The following is a 22,738-nucleotide window of genomic DNA, read 5'->3' on the forward strand; positions in this document are numbered from 1 at the left end:
TATTAATAAACCATTGGTAGCCCATGGATGTTTGAATATAGTCATTCCATTATCCCGATTTTTTAAGAATAACTGAGTGGCACTTAGTGGGATTCACACTGATGCAAAATGAAAACTTAACACTGGAGCCATTATTAAAAGGGAGCCCTGCCTTCCTCACTCTCAAAAGTAAACTCAATCACACACAAAATGCACCCTAATACTGCGCAGTTAAAGAAAGAGGCTTGACCAAATACACCAGGAGCACAACAATGCCCCAAATTTCACACTGAAGATAAGAACTTCCAGTGGTGACAGAGTCTATTGGGTCATTTTCCCTCTCAGTGCCGTTTCCCTCCTCTCTCTCTCTCACTGTGTCTTTTACCAATTAAGGGTAGCAATCTGACAAAAGTGGCAGTGAGGGTGCCCTGGGAGCACCCTTGTCATTGTTAGATGCCAGCTCCCCCCAGGCCCAAGCCAAATGCTCTCAAATCCAAGTGTGACAACCAGGCACTGTCCTTCAGGCGCCGTACACAGGTAGAGGAGGAAACGTTACACCGCCATTTGGCTGTAGGTCAGAGGCACGCTGACTTTGACGAATTATGATCAACAAATCACGAGACATGCTTCAGAAGCTAAATCAGCTCCTCGCCCCGCTTGTAATTAGAGGGAGCGATTCTAAATGGCGCAGGGGCTAATTAAATGTTGCATGTGTTGCCTCTGGAAAGCAATTTACGACGTGTCTTCCAAACAACAGGTGATCCAGACTGTCACAGCAGTGGATAAGGATGACTTTGCCAATGGACAGCGGTTTTCCTTTGCTCTGCCGAGCCAGCTACCAGTTAATCCCAACTTCACCCTGAAGGACAATGAAGGTAATTAGAGTGATCAATATGTTTGTTTGCATTTCTTAGGAGCATTGCACTGTGTCTACAGAATTATCCTCATCGCTCCCATTCTAAGATCCAATAAGCTGCACTGATTTCCTCATACCTTGGAGGTGCAATAAAAGTATGCTGTCTGTCAACGGGGTATGGTAACCACGCGAAGATACGAGTGCCGCTGGGGCCGACTCCGAGTCAAGTCCGCATGAAACATAGAGTCGTAGAGGTTTGGATTGTTTGCGCATTGTGTTGTCAGATGGATTACCCGCTCATGCCAACCTCTCTTTCCACCCCCTGCGTGCGTTATTTTGTGCCGGCTTAGGGCCAACAGCGGGCGTTGCCATAGCAACCACTTCAACCTCAGGTGAATACCTAGCCCTGGGTTGGTCTGCAATCACAGGGCTTTTTCTTTTTTTTTTTTATAAAAAAGCTCTCAGCTAGAAGATCTCACAGATGCCCACGGAGAAGAGGAGTTCACAGCACTCCAGATGAATCTCTGAGCCTGAGAGTGGCATAAAAACAGACAGGGAGATAGCATGAGAGGGATAAAAAAAAAAAAAAAAAATCAATGTGATAATAGGAGATAAGTCTGCTTAGCCGTCGGTCCAGTTGCTTCCCATCCCGAGCACTCCCTTCCCTACTTCAGGATTCATTTAAGTGGCACTAAGAGACATCCCTCAACCCCGCCCACCTCCACTCCCAAGGGGTAAATGAATCAAACAAGGCAAGGCAGTGTTTTTTATATATATATATATATATATATATATATATATATAATTTTAAAGTATATACTGTATATGGAATAAATAAATATTCCTGGCACTGCTTTCTTTCAGTTTTATACTTATACAACCCAGAGCAGGTTGGAAGTCTACTACTGAGCCTCCAAAAAGTTACTATTCCATGTTTCCATGCTCAAATATTAATCATTCTACTTGAATTATATCCGTTACAGTCTGTTGCAGAATTCCTCCAAGGATCCAATCATTTTACCAATCAAAAATATGAGAACTCCATATCAAAGGATTCACAGTTTGTTGTAAATCCCGCAGTCTCACTTAGCCCGGTTTTATCCCACCTATTTGAGAACGGGTGTTTTTGAGAGTATGTTGTATATGAAACCCACTTGATAAATATGTGTCGCTGTTTTTTCTTTTTTTTTTTTTTTATCTTTGTCACATTGTTACTCTGGGTATTACCGAGAAATACACCAAGGTACACCTCCACGGCTGCATGCAAACAGCTCTTGCTGATTTGCCATATGCCGTGTTAAGGGATGACAGTGAGGAAAGATAACAAAAGGAACAACAACAAGCTGCTGCTTTGTTTTCTTTAGATTCGTGTTGTTCTTTCTGGATAGTGTTGCCTGCAAGGTAATGCAAGCGTCGGTACATAGTTGTGAACTGAAACTCTGCGATGGCAGCGAATGCTAACGTGTAAATGTACAGTGAGGTAAAGACTGCAAATTCTGCTAGGGTGACTTTAATTTTTTCATTTTTGTATTTATGCATTTGCTTTGTGTTGATGGCACCTTTTTTTGTTGGGGTAAAAGCTCCTGGTAGAGTCTTCTGGGGCTAACTGGGTTTAGATGAAAGTCTGGAGTCTGGGCAACTCGAAGCTCTTCTTGGATAAGTGTCTTCAGAACATTCTCCTTGGACCAGAGAAGTCAGGGCATCCTCCTGTAGCCTCATGGCAAGGTGTGCCACTGGGGCCACTGCTTAGCACCTTTAATACTCTGTTTATCCAAATACCCACCATTTAAAAAACATTTTCCACTCTTGCAAAATGATCCTCTCAAAGGTTTTATTGCAGCGGAACCATCTGCAGCAAAATATTCCTAAAGAGTTCAGGAAGGGAGCCCTTATTACTTGAAATTTTCTTTTTGCTTCATGCTGTTTCAGTAATGGTTCTTTTCAGTTCGGGTTTAAGCTCCAACTGCTTGCCATCCCACAGGCTCATGTTTTTATTCTCAGTCTAGATCTGTGATATAATCCCATGTGGGATGGACAAATTACGTTTTACGACATACAAATAGAAAACTATTCAGCCTTTAATCATTTGTCGCAGAGAATCTGAAGAAACTTTGTGCAAGACACGCTGTACGTGGCGGAAGTCGCTCTTTAGAAGAAGTCAGTAACACAACTGACAGCTGATTCTACAATATTCTAACAATCATGTTGGCAGAGGAGTGGGATTTAAACAAGCATTCTAACCCGCAGGGATCTTTGTAGTTCCTCATTCAGCTTACCTTTTCTCCAGGACGCTTCCCTAAGACCGTGTTTTGATTTGGTGAAACGACTTATACAGGAGGACAGAGAGGGAGCAGCCCAACTAAGCCTTCAGCTTGTTCTTCACCAGAGCAGCTAAATGCCTTTCTGTTCACTTTCAGACAAAGAAAATGCTTCAGACCGAAAACTCAAATGACAAACCATTGTATTGGTGTGTAGCATCGAGCATACCTTTTGTTTCAGATCTGTTTTCATGCTACGACTTGACGTCCACCTTTTTTTTCTCTGAATTCTTCTCTCATCTGCATGAACCTTTCCTCTGAAATGTTGAAGCTGCAGTCACCCAGAGTCTGCATTTGCACTTGAACTTTAAAGGTGCGCAAAGATCATGTGGCTTTGTATTTTCACTGTGTTAAAAGATATGTGCTGTGTGAAAGAGAGAGAGAGAGAGAGGCACAATGCGGCATACTGTTGACTCCTGGGTCTGATAATTAAAGTAAGCTCTTCACACTCAAAGCAGCTTCTTCCATTGCTGTTGTAGCGGACCAACAGTTGGTAGCTGCTCTGTGCCAAGGCCTAATACCTCCCTCTGTTGTTGTGCGACTGACAAAAATCCTTCTCAGTCACTCACACGGCTAACTCTCTGATGACCTCCTTTCCCTCCTCCGCGTTTACAGTTTGCTCGCAGCGGATCCTCCAGGAACTTGAATTTCTGTGCCTGAGTGCAGTTTGTTTCTACACAAAGAAAAACATCATTTAGTCTGAGACACTGACACATTTAATGAAGAGCCAGTTTTATCTGCGACTGATAATTCCACAATCACGACCTCTTAAAGGACTCATTAACTAAAGTGTTACGGCCTTTTGGGGAAGCTTTTTACTGTACTTAGCCATATCAGATTTGTTGCCGATCTCGTTGCCGTTGGTCGTTTTCATCTTCTTTATGAGATCTGTTTCACGAAATCATATCAGCAGAGCGGTCGATTTTTCAGCAAAAAAAAAAAAAAAAGCAAGCAAGCACACATTCAGTGTTAGATTTAGATCAAGGTCTTTTTTCTTGCCGTGGAATTGCAGCCTTTGTCTGCTCAGATGAAGTCAGGGTGCCTTAGATTGAGTTGTCATGCAGAAATGTTGATCCTGTTGAAGCGCCGGATGTGCTACAATAACTGCAGGTCAAACTCCTGCAACATATTAGAAACCATTAAAGCTGAAAAACAAAGGGAGGGGGGCTTCTGCTCGGCTGCTCTGGGAAAGCACTTTGTGACGAACCTGCACTGTTAAAAGCACTTTAAACAGATTCGACTTGACTATATCTACTTTACAATGACTGAAGAGTGAATGCCTCTCTGATCTTGTGAGCTGTCACACTGTGATGACATTTTCCTCTGAAAAAAATTATACTGTGATCCCAAAATAACCCATCTACTTAAATAGATCAGTTGATTTCTGAAGGCATGTTCTTCCAGCCTGCATACAGAAGACCTTATAATATTACAGTTAATCAGCTGTGTTGAAAGAAGCGCTGCCAAGCCATTGATATGTGGGACTTTTAATTAGCTTTTATGTCATTCACACTTCACTTGCAATGGGTGTTAGACTTCCAGACTCGCAAACACCTATTATCTGCTGAAACAGCATGATTTATGTAGAGGGCAGAGCAGCCTGTCACATGCTGGCTTTATTAAAACTTGCACAGCAAACAGCTGAAAATTGTCACGCTCGCATTTCGGAAGATTTGATTAGGCTTCCCATTGTTCAATCAAAGTTTTGAATTTTCCCTAATTGCTCTGTGTTTATGATTACAGGGGAAGCTATTTGGAGATTAAATATTGTTATGAATGAGCTATACATGTGCGCAGGAAGGATTCGGCGGTTGCTTCGTAGCTGTAACCCAGTTTGTTCCTGCGCGGGTGAGGAACGCGACATTGCTGCGGAGTCCCTTTTGATTACTGCTGCAAAAGTATACAGACCAACCTCGCCATTAAGTCAAATACGCAAAACACAACCCTTAAACGCAACCCTGATGTCGGGGAGATTAAGCTCAAACCAGTGAGGAAAAGCTGTTTTCTCACAAGCAGCACACATCGCTATCTGTTTTTACTGCCAGGCATGTTGTGTTAAGCTAAGCCTTACTGAGTCAAGCTAATCCTTATTGAATATAGGGGCTGCTTTGAAAAGGAGATAGAACGTATGTCTTTTGATGTGTTGTTAGTCCTCATGAAAGACATTTTATTTCTGCACAAAACGCCATTAGTCTCAGAACAAAGCTGATCCATTTGTCAGTATTCAAGGCTGCCTATATGTGTTACAGTCCGTGTAGTATTCTGTTTAGTATAGTTAGGTTTGGTATGGGACTTGGTTGGCCAGGACATGCTAACCTGGTTAGCCTCATGCGCAGTATGTACTGCGCAGACTCTGGTTCCAAAGTCACAAAATGCCGCAGCCCGTATCCCCGAGAAAATACCATCAGTTTGGCCAATGCAAGGAAGTGGGGACGTGTTGTACATATTTATATACCGTCTGTGTTTCACACCCAGTCTCCTACAGACCCGGCCCACCTGTCATATTTTCAATGTGGCCCTTAAGGCAAAAACTAAACCCTCTACCCCGGTATAGTATGTGTAAATGGAAAGTCAAAGCATGTAAGCCCTCCTAATGTAAAAGGGTTTCACAGTAAATTATAAAATGGATTGTATAGGCTGAAAGCTGTGTTCCGGCATTGCTCAACCACATTGCTTCAAGCAACGTTATCTTTTTTATTTTTTTATTTTTTTAGCTCATTTGATGAAAAAACTGATGTGCGTCACTGTGACTTGTTTTTTTATAGAACATATAGGGTGCTTATCACATGCAACCATACTTAAACCTACAAGGCATCTCCACATTCTGTCTTTCCATAGAAACTACACAGCAGCCTTGGCCTCTGAACCTTCTTGTATAAGCATTAACTACAGTTTGAATAAAATCCATGCATCAGCCATTGTAATGCAACAGCATTCAGTGAACTGTGGGAAGGTCATAGTCTGTGACTAAATCGTCAGGTTTGATTCATATTAAGCCTGACGATTTACCTGCATTTGACATAACTCACATACTTTAGATAGTTCTTAAAATGTTCTTAAAATGTTCAGAGCAGACATCTTTAATAAACTGTCTTGTTAATCATTGACCTGTTGGGTAATCAATAGTGTTGATGATGGTGCAAAATACACAATCAGGCATAACATTATGACCATTATGTCCTAATATTCTGTAGGTCGCCCCTTGTGCCTCCAAAACAGTTCTGATTCATCAGAGAATGGGCATGGACCTTCTGCTTATTCCAGTGCATCCCACAGATACTTGATCAATTTGGGATCTAGGGAATTTGAAGGCCAGGTCAACACCTTGTGCTGTTTTTCATGTGTTTTGAGTTGTTCCTAAACCGTTTTTGTGTGTGTGTCTGTGTAAGGCTGCATCCTGCCATCGAGGAGTATCATTGCTATGGGGTGGGGGTGCCTGGTCTGGTCTAGGTGGATGGTACATGTCTAAGTAACATCCACATGAATGCCTGTTTCCCAACAGAACATTGTATTGTTACAAGATGGTTAGTGTTATTTACTTCTGTCAGTGGTTTTAATAATGCTGCGGCTGATCGGTGTGTACATTTTCTTGTCTGTATAAACACGATGCCCTAAGTTACATAGTTACACACCCCGAAAATAGCGGTGCCACAGCACTGTATGTATATTACGTTCCAAGTGGCAACTGGAGGGAAGCATCGTGCTGAATCCCATCAGCGGCACCTACACACACCCACCAAGGTTCACAAGGAATCCAGCTAAGTGCATGTGTGGGCAAGTGTGAAGTCTGCAGAGATGTGGTTGCGACTTTGTGCGTCTCTTGTTGATTTATTTTTGGTTTGCTTATTTTTTTTTACTCACACCCTTCACATGTTCTACAGATATTTGCGTTTTGAATGCATTTTAAATATCATAAATATACAGATTGTTATTCGTTGATATAGCATCATACAGTAAAACAAGAATTTTTCTGGTAAACATTTCCACATCTGCCTGCCTCGTACTTGCGTTCAGGTTTCGGTTCAAGAGAAGTGCAGCTTCTTTAAAAGGCTCCAGTGTTTGTGGGACATTCAAAGGTGTTTTGACCGTCAGTGAGATCATATCTATATATCATGTGTTTCCGTAGACTGCACCAATTTTCCATGCCTATCTTGAAATGGAGCGGCAGGAATGCATAAGTGGCAGAAAAGTTATGTAAGCGACACTTCTCATCATGTTAATGCTTTCGGAAAAGTGAAAAAATGAGGCCATTTGCCTGTTAGTGGCTCATGCTCTGACTCCGGCTTAACGAACTCGGTGCGGGAAGGAATTCCACAGGACTGCAGTGCCACACGTGTTCATGTGAATACCTGTGTGATTTATTTTTTCTAATGCTGGAAAAGGGCAGGCAGCGGGGGGAAGAAAAGAGTGAGTCGTTTTTCAATGAAGTGTTAAATCTTCTTAAAGGCATATTTTCCCTTATTTCCTGCGTTGGCGTCTGTCTTGTACTGCAGGTAATGTGACGTAGTGAGAGCTGTCACAGCGCAGTTAAACTGACTGCGCTAACTCATGCATCCTCTCCTCTTATGTGGATGCGGCGTGGATGCAGATGGCCCGTCTCGCTGCGGCGTTAATCAACAAGCACGCAGCTCTCCTCCAACCTGCCTGCGACGAGAGGCTTTTTGATGTGAAATTAGCATGAGATAATTGATGTGAACTTCCTCATTTTGGCCCGTACAAGGACCTGCGCTGCTGCGGTGTTGTGCTTCAAAGTGTAAATGATGTGGCGGCAAACATCACGTACACAGAGCTTGTGGGTGTCTCCTTTCCTCAGCCTCCATCTTCACTACTCCCTCTCTTTGGCTAACACACAAACACACACTCCTCCTCCATTCACTCATCACGCTTCCTCCCCTCTTCTTCTCTCATCCCCCAACTCCCCATCTCTCTTCCTTGTTATTTGCATCTCTCACAATCCCCTCTCTCCGACCCCCACCCACCCATCTGCTTGCTGATACGGTGAGACTGCGAGTCTGACTTAATAAAGCTTGAAGTACGTGTTGTCATTCCAACTGTCGATCATTATAATTATTCATAGATGGAGCAGAGATTGGAGTGGGAGGCGAGGTCTCAGAGCAGCAACGCTATAGTACGGAGGTGTTTTCGCAGGGTGGAAAGGAAAGGTTGCCCCGTGTGCACGATTCAGCATTTTCAGAACTTAAGATATTGCGTGAATATGTATCAGTATGCAACGTGTCATCTGCAGGTTTCTTGTGAGTCAGTCATATGAGGCCCAAGTTGTTCATCCAAGTACCTGATTCAGCCAGGCGTATAGTTAAAATGAGCAGGGATAATCTAGTACCTAGAGCTTTACAAGCAAGTTTTATTTATTATCATGTGATGATGACTCTTTATTCATTACACACCAACTTAATTTGCTTCCAGTTATCTACTCCAATGGCCTGTGATTGCACGATATTGTCTATTAAACCTACACCTATCCATATTATCTAATATCCTCATGTTCGTCTGTGCAGATTATCTAATGCACCAGTAAGCATAGTGTGTCATAGGCATAACATTATGACCACTGACAGGAGAAGTAAATAACAATGACCATCTTGTGACAATACAATGTTCTGCCGGGAAACATTTGATCCTGGCTTTCGTGCAGATGTTACTTAGACATGTACCATCCACCTAGACCAGACCAGGCACCCCCACCCCATAGCAATGACACTCCTTGATGGCAGCAGCCATCCCCAGCAGGATGCAGCCTGACACAGGCACACACACAAAGATGGTACACATGAAAAACAGCACAAGGTGTTGACCTGGCCTCCAAATTCCCTAGATCCCAAACTGATCAAGTATCTGTCGGATGCACTGGAACAAGAGGCCACTCCCCTCAACCCATAGGACCCAAAGGCCCCTCACTAAAAAAACATTCTGTTTCCAGACACCACAGGACACCCTAGGAAGGCCCATGTCCGTTCTCTGATGGGTCACAACTGTTTTGGAGTCACAAGGGAGACCTACACAACATTAGGAAGGCGGTCATAATGTTATGCCTGATTGGTGTATGTTGAGCTATGTGTTAGAGTAATAGACCGTAGCTGACGTGCACCTCTCCAGAAATGTAACTTTGCGCCGCGGCGACCTCAAGAGCTGTGATTGGTCTGCTTGATAGTAACGTGTTTCCGCTTTAGTATTTCCGGCTGCTTCTCCATCACCTCCTCAGTTAACCTTACAGATTCTTTATTGATCCAAAACAATCTATTAGAAAATTGCGGAGATGGGGAGTACTTACGGAGGTGCACGTCAGCTACAGTGCTAGTCTCTGCGTAGGTGTCTGCGTTATCACTGTAGCCTCTGCGTCAACATAACGCAGAAGTCTAAACTGCCTATAAGCCTCATGGTAGGCTCTTCTCACAAAAACAAAAGATGCTGGAGATAAAAAGGCTATTTACAGTCATTTAAGATTGCAATAAGTAAACAGCAATGAAACCGAATCAACTGAGACTCGAATTTTCCTTTTTTCCAGGACTACTTGTATCAAGGTGCAGTACCGGCAAATGTGAAGCACAGACTCTTTTCTCTCACTTTCAAATGCCACTTGCTTTGGTTCAGGCAGCAAAAACCACTGGATTGGTTTCAGAAAAAGGTTGTGGTTTGGGTTCCCTTGAAATAGTGGAGCAACCACAAATGATACTGCCACTAACTGAAATATATTATATTCAAAGATGTGATCTGTGCCCCAGAAAACAGGTGTCCAAGGACACGAGTACCTTTAATTAAATTCTGTGACTATTGCATCAAATAGGACTGGGCTGAAATGAAGTAGAAGAAGGGTATCCATGGAAAACAATAGTAGTATTACACTGAAATATCCTTGTTTCAGTCTCAGAATACAATATATAGCAGTCCATGTACAAACATCGATTTAGTTTACAGATAAGCTAGTGAAAGAATATATTGAGCACTCTGATATGAGTGCGCTGATGTTGCCAGCATAGTTAAAGGCAAACAGCCCACGGTGGAAGTCAATACAGCATGGTGGCTCAGTTTTTGGCAGCTGGAGCTTAAACACTACCAGATGGCTAATGGTCAGCAATATTGTCCGTGTCGCTGCCCAGACTATCTCACCGTTGGAATCTTTTTTAACTGTCATCCCTGGCTCAAACAGACACAATCTAAAATAAGCCGGTAGCCGGTATTCCTCCAGTGCTTAGACAATTAGTTAACATCAAAATAAACCTGGCAAACTAGCTGCTTCATTTGACTCCAACGAACCATAGACTGTATAAATATGGACGGCGGGACTGCGCCTCGAAAGTGAAACCAAAGCAAGTAGAGTGCCCCCTGGTGACTGGCTACAGTATAGACCGTAAGCTCTATGTTAGCGGATGGGACTTGGCCCAAACTAAAATACATGTCAAATAAAAATTGTTTTTTTTCAATATTGTTTCTGTCATTTTATATGCAAGTGTCAATTTTTTGGATAAGTTTCGTTAGTTATTTGACGCTATAGAAACAGGATGTTTCATCATGGCGACGACCAGCTGTCATGCCAACCCCTCCGTAAAGCGGTTAGCAAGTGGTCCTGTGGGGCCGTGAGAATTGTAAACAAAAAAAAAAACACATTGAAGTACAAAAAAGTATAGTGTATAATAGAACATTTCTTTGTAACTGGTGGAGGTAGCGAAGAGCGTAGTATTAAGGAAGTGTGGATGGCTCAAGGATATAGCAGCTCCACTCTCGGACCGTACTGCACAGACTCTGGCTCCAAAGTTGCAAGATGGCACTGCCCGTACCCCTGGGAAAATAGCGTCAGTTTGGCCAATGCAGGGAAGTGGGTTCCATATTTATATACAGTCTATGGTTTGGACTCGTGGGTATGGGTCTATCGACGAGGGCTTTGAGTAGAGGCTGTTAGAGTTCCTGCACTCAGACATAATCCACCCGGGAGAGCACCGGAAACCAACGAAAAGTCATTTAGCAATGTAATTTTCAATTCACATCTGTGTGTGTGTGTGTGTGTGTGTGTAGTGGGTTATCCTCTCTTTGTTCAGTCTTCACAAATCCTCCCTCTAGAGATTCATCTTATTTGTTTTTAAATCCACAAATCCAGCCTTTTATTTCAGTTTATGTACATGACATGTTCCATTAACTGGAGTGTTTCTGCAGAGGCCAAGGTGAACTGCTCTTTCGTGGCACGTTAAAATAGTAAACAAACACCTTTGAAATTAATTAGCATTGAGCTGCAGCTCAGACATCTAGCAGCTCGAGATAATGTACTTCAAAAGGGAGATTCAAATGTGTTAAATGTCAGTTTTTTCCCCTGTTTAGCTGATAAACGTTATCTGTAAACATGTAATTGCAAATTTTACTGAGAAGAAAGAGGAAATCATCAGTTAGTGTTTTGAAATATAGGTTCTTATATATTGTATTAATTTAAAAAAAAAAACATAAATGTTTTTCATTACAGACAGCACGGCCAGCATTATTGCCAGGCGGCGGCGTTTCAACCACCTGACACAAGAGCTGTACGAGCTGCCCATCGTGGTGTGGGATGGCGGGGAGCCGTCGCTGAGCGGCACCAGCACCTTGACCCTGCGGGTGTGCCCGTGCCAACGCCACGGCCGAATCCGGATGTGCCAGGGCGAGGCGTTCCTCTCCTCCGCGGGCCTCAGCACCGGGGCTCTGATTGCCATCCTGCTGTGTATCGTCATCCTGCTGGGTAAGCTGGCACAGCCGCTGCAGGGACTGCAGTGACTGCAGCGGGGTGGGTGGGGGGAGATGGGGAGCTGCCTGGGGGCAAATATCCCGAGGCCTGTGGACTGAGGAGATGGACCATAGAGGAGCAGGGACTAGTGGAAGGCTTTGAAAGGGTGTGACAAGGGCAGAGGAGGAGAGAGCGATGAATAGACATGCAAAGACACAGGTAGAATTTGGAATGAGGAGAGGGAAGGAGTGGAAGAAAAAGAAGAGGACGTCAAGGGCAGAAGAGGAGGGTGACAGTGGAGGAAAGGCGGCTAAAAAGGAGATGGGGACAGAGACAGACAAGATAGAGGTAGAATGCAGGGTTAATGTGATTCAGAATGGAGGTGCATACAACAGAAAGATTGTTGAAAACCAACATACAGCAGTTGGAATAAGGGAAACATTTTGACATATAGCAGCTCAAAAAAAAAAAAAAAAAGGGACCTACACCGATCAGGCATAACAATATGACCACTAGGAGGAGAAGCACATAACACTGACCATCTTGTGACAATTCAGTGTTCTACTTCGAAACTTTTGGACCTGGCATTCGTGTGGATGTTACTTAGACATGTTCCACCCACCTAGACCAGACGAAGCACCCCCATCCCATAGCAATGACACTCTTTGATGGCAGCAGCTACACACAAAAAGGCCCCTCCTCTCAACCATAGGACCCAAAGACCCCCACTGACAACATCCTGTTACCAGACACCACAGGACACCCCCAGAAGGCCCATGTCCATTCTCTGATGAGTCACAACTGTTTCGGAGGCACAAGGGAGACTTACACAATATTAGGCAGGTGGTCATAACGTTATGCCTGATCGGTGTAAATCACATTTGTAGACAACAAATGGAAATTTGGCTCCTACTACAAAACAGAATCCTACTTTCTTCTCCATCCCTCCGTGCCTGGCATGCGTTTGACACTGCACGTTGTGACTAGAAGAGCATAGGACAAGCATGGAGGAATGCGGTGACAGCCAACACAGATACCACTCTTGTTGATTTCAGGTGTGAAGGATTGGTGGTGCGCCACGAATACAAAACGCCACCAGACGTACTGTGAAAAATACACGCAGGGCTTCTTCAGTTTCACCAGCTCGTCTCGGCACCCCAGAAAAACACTCCTTCGAGTCAATGAGAATGCATGCCTTGTTACTATGGCGACCGGCCTTTGCAGTGACAGGGCATGATTTTATATATTTATATATATAAACTTGCAAATATGATCTTGTCGCTTTGAATTTGGAAAGTGGACGGTCAGCATTACAGGTCAGATCAGAAAAAAAAACAACTAAAAAAAAAAAAGATAGCGGTGGAAACATGTGGCACAAACTCAAAGTAAAGGATCAAAAAGGAACTCATTAAATTCAGCAATGTAAACAATCTCCTGCCAGCTAAGACATGAGGAGTGCCGCAGACAGACAGACAAACCAAACTGCAGCAGGAGACGATCAAACAAAGCGGTCTAATAACCCAGCCTCACCGTTGCTCCCCTCCCCTCTTTACTGATTGTCTGTGGACATTAGTGCGTGAAGGTTATGCATATTCATACTGGCTTTTCTCTCTCCTCCACGCCAGAGCCTCTGGCTGGGGCCGAACAAAAGGCCATCACCGGCGTTCGGAGAAAACACTTGAGTGAGAGGCACATGCCGAATCGCTAATCATCGGCACAAAGCTGATCCTAGTCTGAGCAAAACAGAAAAAGTAACGCACAGAGGCAGGAACTGAAGGTCTTTTGAGTTCACACTTTCTAGTTCCAGGTTTGGTGTCTCGCGCATAGCTCAGGCGGAGGTTCGCCCCGAGAGATTTGAGATTCCACTCCATTTCACATCTCTCTGCCTTTTTCATAATTAACCATGTCACAGGTGTGAGGAAGAAACAGATGAATGTGTAAATGTGGTCTAAGACGCCTGTGTACACAGTTTAAATCTTTCAAATCTTTCAGTGAATCTCTGTTTAGTCATTTAGCTTTTCCCAGTGAGGTAACAAAATGGTGTGTAAGCCTATGACACACTCATTAAATTATACAAAGGACCTTGAATTTGCAAGTTCGGGAAATGGGAGCCTGCGGTGGCACACGATTACAAGCCCTGCACAGTTCGCGGCGTATCACCCAGCGGTTGGCCTTCTGCCTGAGACGAGATAGATCTAGTGATGATGTTTAACTGGAAATGTCACACATGTTTGGGTCTCTGAGAAGTGAGGTTAAAAAAAAAAGGCACCGAAGAGAAATAAGTGTTTCCAAAATGGCACTTTTGCGGTACCCAATGTAAGGAGCTTCGTTTGAGTGATTGCCTAGGTCGCAATTATGCATGTAACCCAGCCCAAATGTTTCAGAGTGAAAAAAAAACACAGCAGAAAAATACTGCGGAATGAATGGAGTCAACTCTTGTTGCCGTCACTTTGTGTTTGAAATGAAAAAAATAAAATAAAATGCCAACGACACCTATGTTCACGCTCCAAGCCTGCTATCAGAAGTTTGAATTTGGTGAGAAGATACAAAGCTGTAGGCGGTGTTTTCTTGCAGTGAATGTTCTGTTGAACTCCGTGTTTGCATCATATGTGTGTCTCCTGTACTGTCACCTTAAATCGCCTCAAACTTGAGATTAGTTCCACTTGCTGCATTCCCACTTCACGTCACCGTCAATGATGTTGTGTTTTTCCTGTCTGGTTTTCTTTGCGTTTAATGTTTCTGTCTTGAAAATTCCGTCCTCGATGTTTTCTTTCTTGCTTCATTTCCTGTGTTCCCCCCCCCTTTGATTGTTGGATTGGTTTCTCCTTGTGTGCTCCGCCCTCATTAGTCCCACCTGTATCTTGTTAACCCCTCAGCTTGTGTGTGTGTATATATAGTCCTGCCTTTCCTTTGTCAAGTCATCTGTTGAGCTGTCTGTGTTGAAATTACTGCTGTTTTATGAGGTTTTTTGTCTGCCAGTTTTTTCATGGCATCGCTTTATGTCACTAGCTTGAGCTGAGTTTTCATTAAAGTAGATATTGTTTCATCCATTTCTGGAAACAAGTTATTTAATCCCAACTGATGCAATGAGTAGCTTCTCATTTCTTAAACAACCATGGTGAAAGACACATCCCGTGGTCGTGGAAAAGATTTTAGTCCGTTTGAGAAGAGTCAAATCATTGGCATGCATCAAGCAGAGAAAACAAACATCTAAGGAGATTGCAGAAACTACTAAGATTGGGTTAAGAACTGTCCACCACTTTATTAAAAACCGGAAGGATAGTGGGTAACCAACGTCTTCGTGAAATGTGGTCGAAAGAAAATCCTGATTGATCGTGATCAGCCATCACTTAAACTTTTGGTGAAATCAAATCAAAGAAGAACAACAGTACAACTCAGGACTGTGTTTAATAATGAAAGTGAGAACATTTCCACATGTACACTGTGAAGGGATTGGTACTGAACAGCTGTGTAGCCTTAAGAAAACCACTAATCAGTGAGGCTGACCGGAATAAAAAGGCTTCAGTTTGCTAGGGAGCATAAAGATTGAACTCTAGAGCAATGGAAGAAGGCCATGTGGTCTGATGAGTCCAGGTTTACCCTGTTCCAGAGTGATGGGGGCATCAGGGTAAGAAGAGAGGCAGATGAGGTGACGCACCCATCATGCCTAGTGCCTACTGTACAAGCCTGTGGGGGCAGTGTTATGATCTGGGGTTGCTGCAGTTGGTCAGGTCTAGGTTCAGCAACATTATGTGCCCAAAGAATGAGGTCAGCTGACTACCTGAATATACTTTATGACCAGGTTATTCCATCAATGGATTTTTTTTTCCCCTGATGGCACGGGCGTATTCCAAGATGACAGTGCCAGGATTAATCGGCCTCAAATTGTGAACGAGTGGTTCAGGGAGCATGAGACATAATTTTCACACATGGATTGGCCACCACAGAGTCCAGACCTTAACCCCATTGAGAATCTTTGGTGGGGAAGGCTTTGCACAGTGGTCAGACTCTCCCATCATCAATACAAGATCTTGGTGAAAAATGAATGCAACACTGGATGGACATAAATCTCCAACAAAAAAATAAAAAATAAATCTACGTAGAGGCATTGTTTAAATTAGTAGCTTAAACTATTACATGCTACTTTTTTTGGGTTTGCTTATATATGAGAATGTATGGTTTAGTGGCTTAGTGAGGTTACAGATTGTAATCAACTGGATACCGTCAATCATTTGGAATCATAGTGTGGAAAGGCTGAAACATTGGTCGTCTCCAAACTGAGATACTGTCTATTAATGAGGAAACAATGAGTTATGACGATGGACACACCTCTAGAGTCATATGAGAAAAAGTGATTGTGGGTGTTATTTTTATTTATTTATTTATTTATTTTTTAGAAATGCAAACCCATTCCCAAAGCTCATTTGCTGGCAAACAAATAGAGTGAGTGTATCACTTACGCGGACATGGCTCACATTTTCAATTCTCGCTCATCTTTGTTTGTCGGTGTGATTTGTCCTCCGCCTGATTGTTTTCTGTTTGTCCGATTAATGTTCGTGCTTTATATCTGTGCCCTCCAATAACCCATCTTAATTAAGTCTGCAGCAAAACAGAAAGGGATACTAACTATTCCTGGGCCTGCTCGGTTGATAATGGCCTTTACACATGACTTAAATACCTTAAAATATTCATGGGCAGATCATTATTTGGATTTAATTTCAAAGGAAATGGTACAGTAATGCAGTACTAATTGGGTTAAGTGGGAGAATAGAATAGATTAAAAATACAATCATAATAAACCATTATGTCTTTTCTGTCCCTACTTAATGCAGGACGAACTCATCTGACTTAGTATTATCAACACAGAAGCGATCTTAATGACAGCTGTAATACCATGCCTTTTGTAAAACATAGCATTTTTGTTAATTTGAAGAGGTGGTTCTATACGGTAATCCTTAGCAGTTCTTCCTTATTCTCACAGCTACTTAACAAACTGCTGACATTAGTCCGATTATTTTCCAGGGACCCCATCTATATAGCGGTTTTAAAACCGACTAAACTACAGGGCTTCCAAATTGATCATAGAAAGAAGTGCTGTGTTTTGTTTTGTTTTTTTAAAAAACCTTACGGACAGTTGGTATTACGTTTGTGTCATTTTAATGTGTTTAATACATTTTGTTCTCTTTTGTTGTTGAACCCTTAAGGCACAGTACAATTCAATACATTTATGGTCACTTACCTTACTCTGATGACTTGCACTAGCCTTCTTTGGTCGATATAAATTGGACGGCTAACTGCTTAGCTCACCAAGCGTTTAACCGTGCATGCATGGGGCCATCTCAGACTGGCCACCTGTCTATCCATCACTGTATTGTCGGTCAACCATGGGTCAAACGCCCTAGAGAGCATTGATGACAGACTAACATCTAATTAATTTCTTTAATGGCACGGGATCTACACGCACCACCTTTGCGAACAACTGGTCGATTGCAATCAACGTATTGGGCACCCCTGATGTACAGTACGGTGTGTACAATGTATGGGCAAACACTACACAAGCAAGATGTAAGCAGATTTTAAAATGTCATGGTAAAGGTGCATTATCTCAAAATAATGCGTTAACACGAATTCCTTTTAACGAATTTACTAATTCTTTTTAATGCACATGTCTTCTGTTATTATGACCTCAGCCTGCCCCTTGGTTTGAGAGATCATAAATGATCAAAACAAGTGGGAACGTTGTGGAAAGCGAGCAGACTCTGATGTGTGGTCGTAGGAAATAACTGAACCCTGTGGAGAGCAGTAATACGCCCTGCAGAGGAAAGCAAGCAGAAACAAAAGAGCATGTCAGATGCTTGATGAGAGCTAAGTTGTGAAATAATGGACTGAGCAGGGAACTTTCTGGGTAGTGTGAAAAAGTTAATGTACCCTAATGCACGTTATTATTTTTACTTTCCTTATGCTCCAGTTGTTTCATTCTAAACCACAGTGAATTGTTAAACCGTAGATAGTGGAAGCATGTGCACCAGGACCTAAATAGCAAGAATTTCCTGTTCCTGCTCAGCGGTTGACCTCAACTCACCTCACACACTCTCACATTTCTGCATTTTGTAATTGGTTGCTTTAAACAAGGCGTGCGATAAGCACTGTTCCAGACAAATTGCATTTCTCACCCTCAATAACCCCACTTGGGCAGTGCTGGTGCACCTGGTGGTCATAAAGTGAAATTAGACTTTTTTGCATCGATTAATAACAAGCAGGGACATTTCATTAAAACAGAAGCAAGAAGCCGCACTTAACGATGAAATATATGTACAGTAGACAGATGAAATTATATGTAATTACTTAAGTCATAAGGTGTCTTAAGGGACATTTTTTTTTTTTTTTTAGCAAAGTCATAATTACACATCTTACTTTACATTGCATTTTACTTTTAACTTGACATTCAGCTGCAACGCAATCAGTGCCTAAGTTAGAAAGCTAGTAAGTTAGATTTTACCTTGCAGATACAATTTAGATAAGAAGACATAAAGAAATAGCTGTGATAATTTGAACCCAGACTATTTTAATTTATTTTATTATTTGAGGCTCCAAGCATAACTGCTGGCTATGAGACGCCAATCTCTGTCTGCTCATTCCCAGGGCTGGATGAGATGATTGAATTTGACTTTAGAAGGTCAGCGTGCGTCATTGAAAGGTCTGATCCGATTGCAAGGCAGTGTAGTTTATTATACTGCGAGACAAAGTGGTGGATCATTTAATCGTTTACTTGCAAAAAACCTCGAGGTAGAGATGTCAAACCGGGAATGTGTGCTCAGATGAATTCAGCTGGCGAACATCACAACTTGCAAGTCGCGTCGAGCCAAGATGAACTCTCACTTTGCCAGAGCCTTCTGGTTTGACATGACCATTGCATCGGTGCAGTGACCCCATTCAAATGCATGTGACTGGCCCACTTTGAATGTGGTTATACACACCTATCCAAGTGGACTGAAAAGGTTTCCAGTCTTCACCTCAAGCTTGATGTCAGTGCAACTAAAGAAACGGCTTTATGGTATCTCTGTAGCTTGGTGTAAGGACTGCAGTGTGTACAAAAGTGCACTGCTTCAGTAAATACACTGGACTGGTCAATGTATGTAATGTATCACAGCGTCCTTGAGGTTATGCCAGCTGAACTCTTTATATAAATGTAACACGTTCCTGTCTTGTAGACTATATTTCCAACAGTATTTGCTCATCTGCCTTTACACACATATGAATTTAAGTGACATCCCATTCTTTATCCATAGGGTTTAATATGTCGTCAGCCCACCATTTGCAGCTATAAGAGCTTCAGCTATTCTGAGAAGGCTTTCCACAAAGTTTAGGAGTGTGTTTATGGGAATTTTTGACTGTTCTTCCAGAAGCGCATTTGTGAGGTCAGACACTGATGTTGGACTAGAAGGTCTGGCTCGCAGTCTTCGCTCTAATTCATCCCAAAGGTGTTCCGTCGGGTTGAGGTCAGGACTCTACACCAAACTCGCTCATCCACGTCTTTATGGACTTTGCTTTGAGCTCTAGTCACGTTGGAACAGGAAGGGGCCATCGCCAAACTGTTCCCACAAAGTTGGGAGCATGGAATTGTCCAAAATCTCTTGGTATGCTGAAGCATTCAGAGTTTCTTTCACTGGAACTAAGGGGTCAAGCCCAGCTCCTGAAAAACAACCCCATACCATAATCGCCCCTCCACCAAACTTCACACTTGGCACAATGCAGTAAAACAAGTACTGTTCTTCTGGAAACCGCCAAACCCAGATTCGTCCCTCAGATTGCCAGTTGGAGAAGCATGATTAGTCACTCCAGAGAACACGTCTCCACTGAGTCCAGTGGTGGTGTACTTTACGCCACTGCATCCGACGTTTTGCATTGCACTTGGTGATGTATGGCTTGGATGCAGCTGCTCGGCCATGGAAACCCATTCCATGAAGCCCTCTACGCACTGTTCCTCAGCTAATCTGAAGGCCACATGAAGTTTGGAGGTCTGTAGCGATTGACGCGGCGCACTATGCGCCTCAGCATCCGCTGACCCCGCTCTGTCATTTTACATGGCCTGCCACTTTGTGGTTCAGTTGCTGACGCTCCCAATCGCTTTCACTTTGTTATAATACCATTGACAGTTGACTGTATTTAGTAGCGAGGAAATTTCACAACTGGACTTGTTGCACAGGTGGCATCCTACCACAGTGCCACGCTGGAATTCACTCAGCTCCTCCTGAGCGACCCATTCTTTCATAAATGTTTGTAGAAGCAGTCTGAATGCCTAGGTGCTTGAATTTATACACCTGTGGCAATATAGTGTATGTGTTACAAGGATGCTAATTTAAAACATTTGCTTTTTAAATTAATGCAGAATCGGGTGTAGGATGCCATATATGTCACCTTTTCAAAAAAAAAAGCTTTTCATTAGTTGGATTTTCACTTTGTTGCTCTGAATGTTGTTTCTCCTGCTAACCCTCGACACGGTTTCATTTTGAAGCCACAATGCCTCTGTAGGTTCACTGATCTATCGCTGTCGTCACGGTTAATGCGGCATAATGAACTCCTCTTCGATATGGCGCTGCTGTAAATCTGTTCCTCCCTCGCTGAAGTCATTTTATTAAATAAATGTTAACATCTTGGTGAGGGGTCATCATTAACCCACAGAAGCATATCTCTCATTAGCTATAGGAACAAGTTCCACGCTGTAGCATGTCATTAAATATTACTAGACTTCATTAACAGTTGGAGAAGATATTCCGCACCGCACGCTACTTATGATTGGAGACGTTTTAAAACATCAGGCTGTGCTTTCTTTGATGTGTGGCACAGCTGGCTCTCACTGTCCGTTCACCTAAAGATTATTGCCGGAGACAGTCCTCCATATGCTTTCTCCTCTCTTGACATATTGCGTTGTGGTTGAATGTGAAGCAGTGTCTGCTCCGCGGAGGACTCTAATGTGTAAATTGTCATCATCTCGAAAGCTTGCATTCAGCTAATGGTGGCTAATGTGCATTATTGACTTATAACTTTTCAACGCTTGGACAGTTTTAGTGTCCTGATGGAAAATTGGATAAATGTGCACATAAAATTGCCTTGTGTTCATTTGATTTGCTGTTTAGGAGCCGCAACGTGTTTTTCTGTCAGGAGTTATAAATTAAAATGCACAGGCATTAGCATAGAAAAACACAGCTAAGCATCATAACCACATTTAATTTCTGAGAAAGCACACTATCTTTCCGTCTGCCTGTCTTTATTTTGTTCTATGTCATGTGTAAACCTCAAGACTCTGAAGAAATGTATGCATGGGTGCTACAAAAATTTTCTTTTGTCTTACAGCAATTGTGGTTCTCTTCATTACGCTGAGGCGGAGCAAGAAAGAACCACTTATCATCTCTGAAGAGGACATTAGAGAGAACGTGGTCACCTACGATGACGAGGGCGGAGGCGAGGAGGACACGGAGGCCTTCGACATCATTGCTCTTCGTAACCCAGCCGCCGCAGAGGAGCTCAAGTTCCGACGGGACATTCGCCCCGAGGCAAGGAAACATTGCGGCCCACCCCGCAGCTGCCGGAGCCCGTCCGTGGAGCTGGATGAGGTGGACGTGCACAAATTCATCAAGCAGAGACTGGTGGAGGCCGACATGGACACCAGCGTGCCGCCTTACGACTCCCTACAGACCTACGCCTACGAGGGTCAGGGCTCGCCCACAGGGTCCATCAGCCCGTTAGACTCCACCGGCACGCAGTCGGAGCAGGATTATAACTACCTGGACGACTGGGGACCCGAGTTCCAGAAACTAGCAGAACTCTACGGAGAGGCAGAGTCAGATGTGACGACCTAGTCTGTGATTTCACCCCCGTTCGAACCAAATCTGTTTGAAATCCGTTTTTCAGATTTTCAGTGAATGATACGAACAGACTTTCAAACTGTTTTGGTGGTTTTCGACTTCTACTGTTGAACTAAAAAAAAGACTGCTCAACTTTTTTTGTTTTGTTTTGTTTTTCAGTTTTTTGTCGCTTTGGATCATGGGTCGTTCATCCGGAAGTATTAAATCAGATTTTAAGATGGAAGAACATAAATACGGGGCGAAAAAAAGGAAAATGATATTTTCCTTGGTGTATATTTTTTAATGCTCAATAAAGTCCTGAAATCCATTTGAGTGGATATGTGAAAAAAAAAGAAAAACAAATGGTACTGTTGTTTTCTTTCTCAGAGAATGCATCTACAGCACAGCGAGTTAGCAGATAACGTGGTGGGATGTATCACCAAAGGTGTTCGTGATTCAGAGGATGGTGCTGAGGCAGCCATATGCACAACGATGACACCTCCCGTCAAATGAGCTTACAAGGTGTTTTGTGTCTTTATTCCGTGCAGTCGCTCGCTTCAAACGCTTTCTGAAATCAGCCATTATGCAAATTCTTCTCTGTTGTTAACTGAAGGTGAAGCAGTATAACTTAGAAGATACACAGTGGATCATGTATCATAGCTGTCATCTTTGATACAGTACGTACAGCATGATGCATACACAGAACATGCATAACATTATGACCACTGACAGGAGAAGTAAATTACATTGACCATCTTGTGACAGTGCAATGTTCTGCAGGGAAACTTTTGGACCTGGCATTCATGTGGATGTTACTTAGACATGCAGCACCCACCCACACCCCCACCCCGTAGCAATGACACTCCTCGATGGCAGCAGCCATCCCCAGCAGGATGCAGCCTGACACAGACACACACACAAAAAACAGTTTAAGAACAACTGAAAAACACATAAAAAAACAGCACAAGGTGTTGACCTGGCCTATAAATTCCCTAGATCCCAAACTGATCAATTATTTGTGGGATGCACTGGAACA

General features: G+C 43.0%; 1 protein-coding gene across 1 annotated transcript in view; it reads left to right on the plus strand.

Annotated features, from left to right (window-relative positions):
• LOC311503596 (cadherin-18) overlaps nucleotides 1–22,411 on the plus strand; it is a gene marked incomplete at its 5' end in the record, with an annotated part of 67,834 nt that extends 45,423 nt beyond the window's left edge. The window contains 3 exons of the mRNA XM_084566410.1: nucleotides 737–854; nucleotides 11,621–11,872; nucleotides 21,212–22,411. Of these exons, the coding sequence (XP_084422536.1) occupies nucleotides 737–854; nucleotides 11,621–11,872; nucleotides 21,212–21,717 (876 nt within the window). The 3' untranslated portion in view covers nucleotides 21,718–22,411. The remainder of the gene's footprint in view (nucleotides 1–736; nucleotides 855–11,620; nucleotides 11,873–21,211) is intronic.
• Between the last annotated feature and the right edge of the window lie 327 nt (nucleotides 22,412–22,738).

The sequence above is a fragment of the Chelon labrosus genome (genome assembly GCF_963514085.1).
Source record: "Chelon labrosus genome assembly, chromosome: 18".
Taxonomy (NCBI): domain Eukaryota; kingdom Metazoa; phylum Chordata; class Actinopteri; order Mugiliformes; family Mugilidae; genus Chelon; species Chelon labrosus.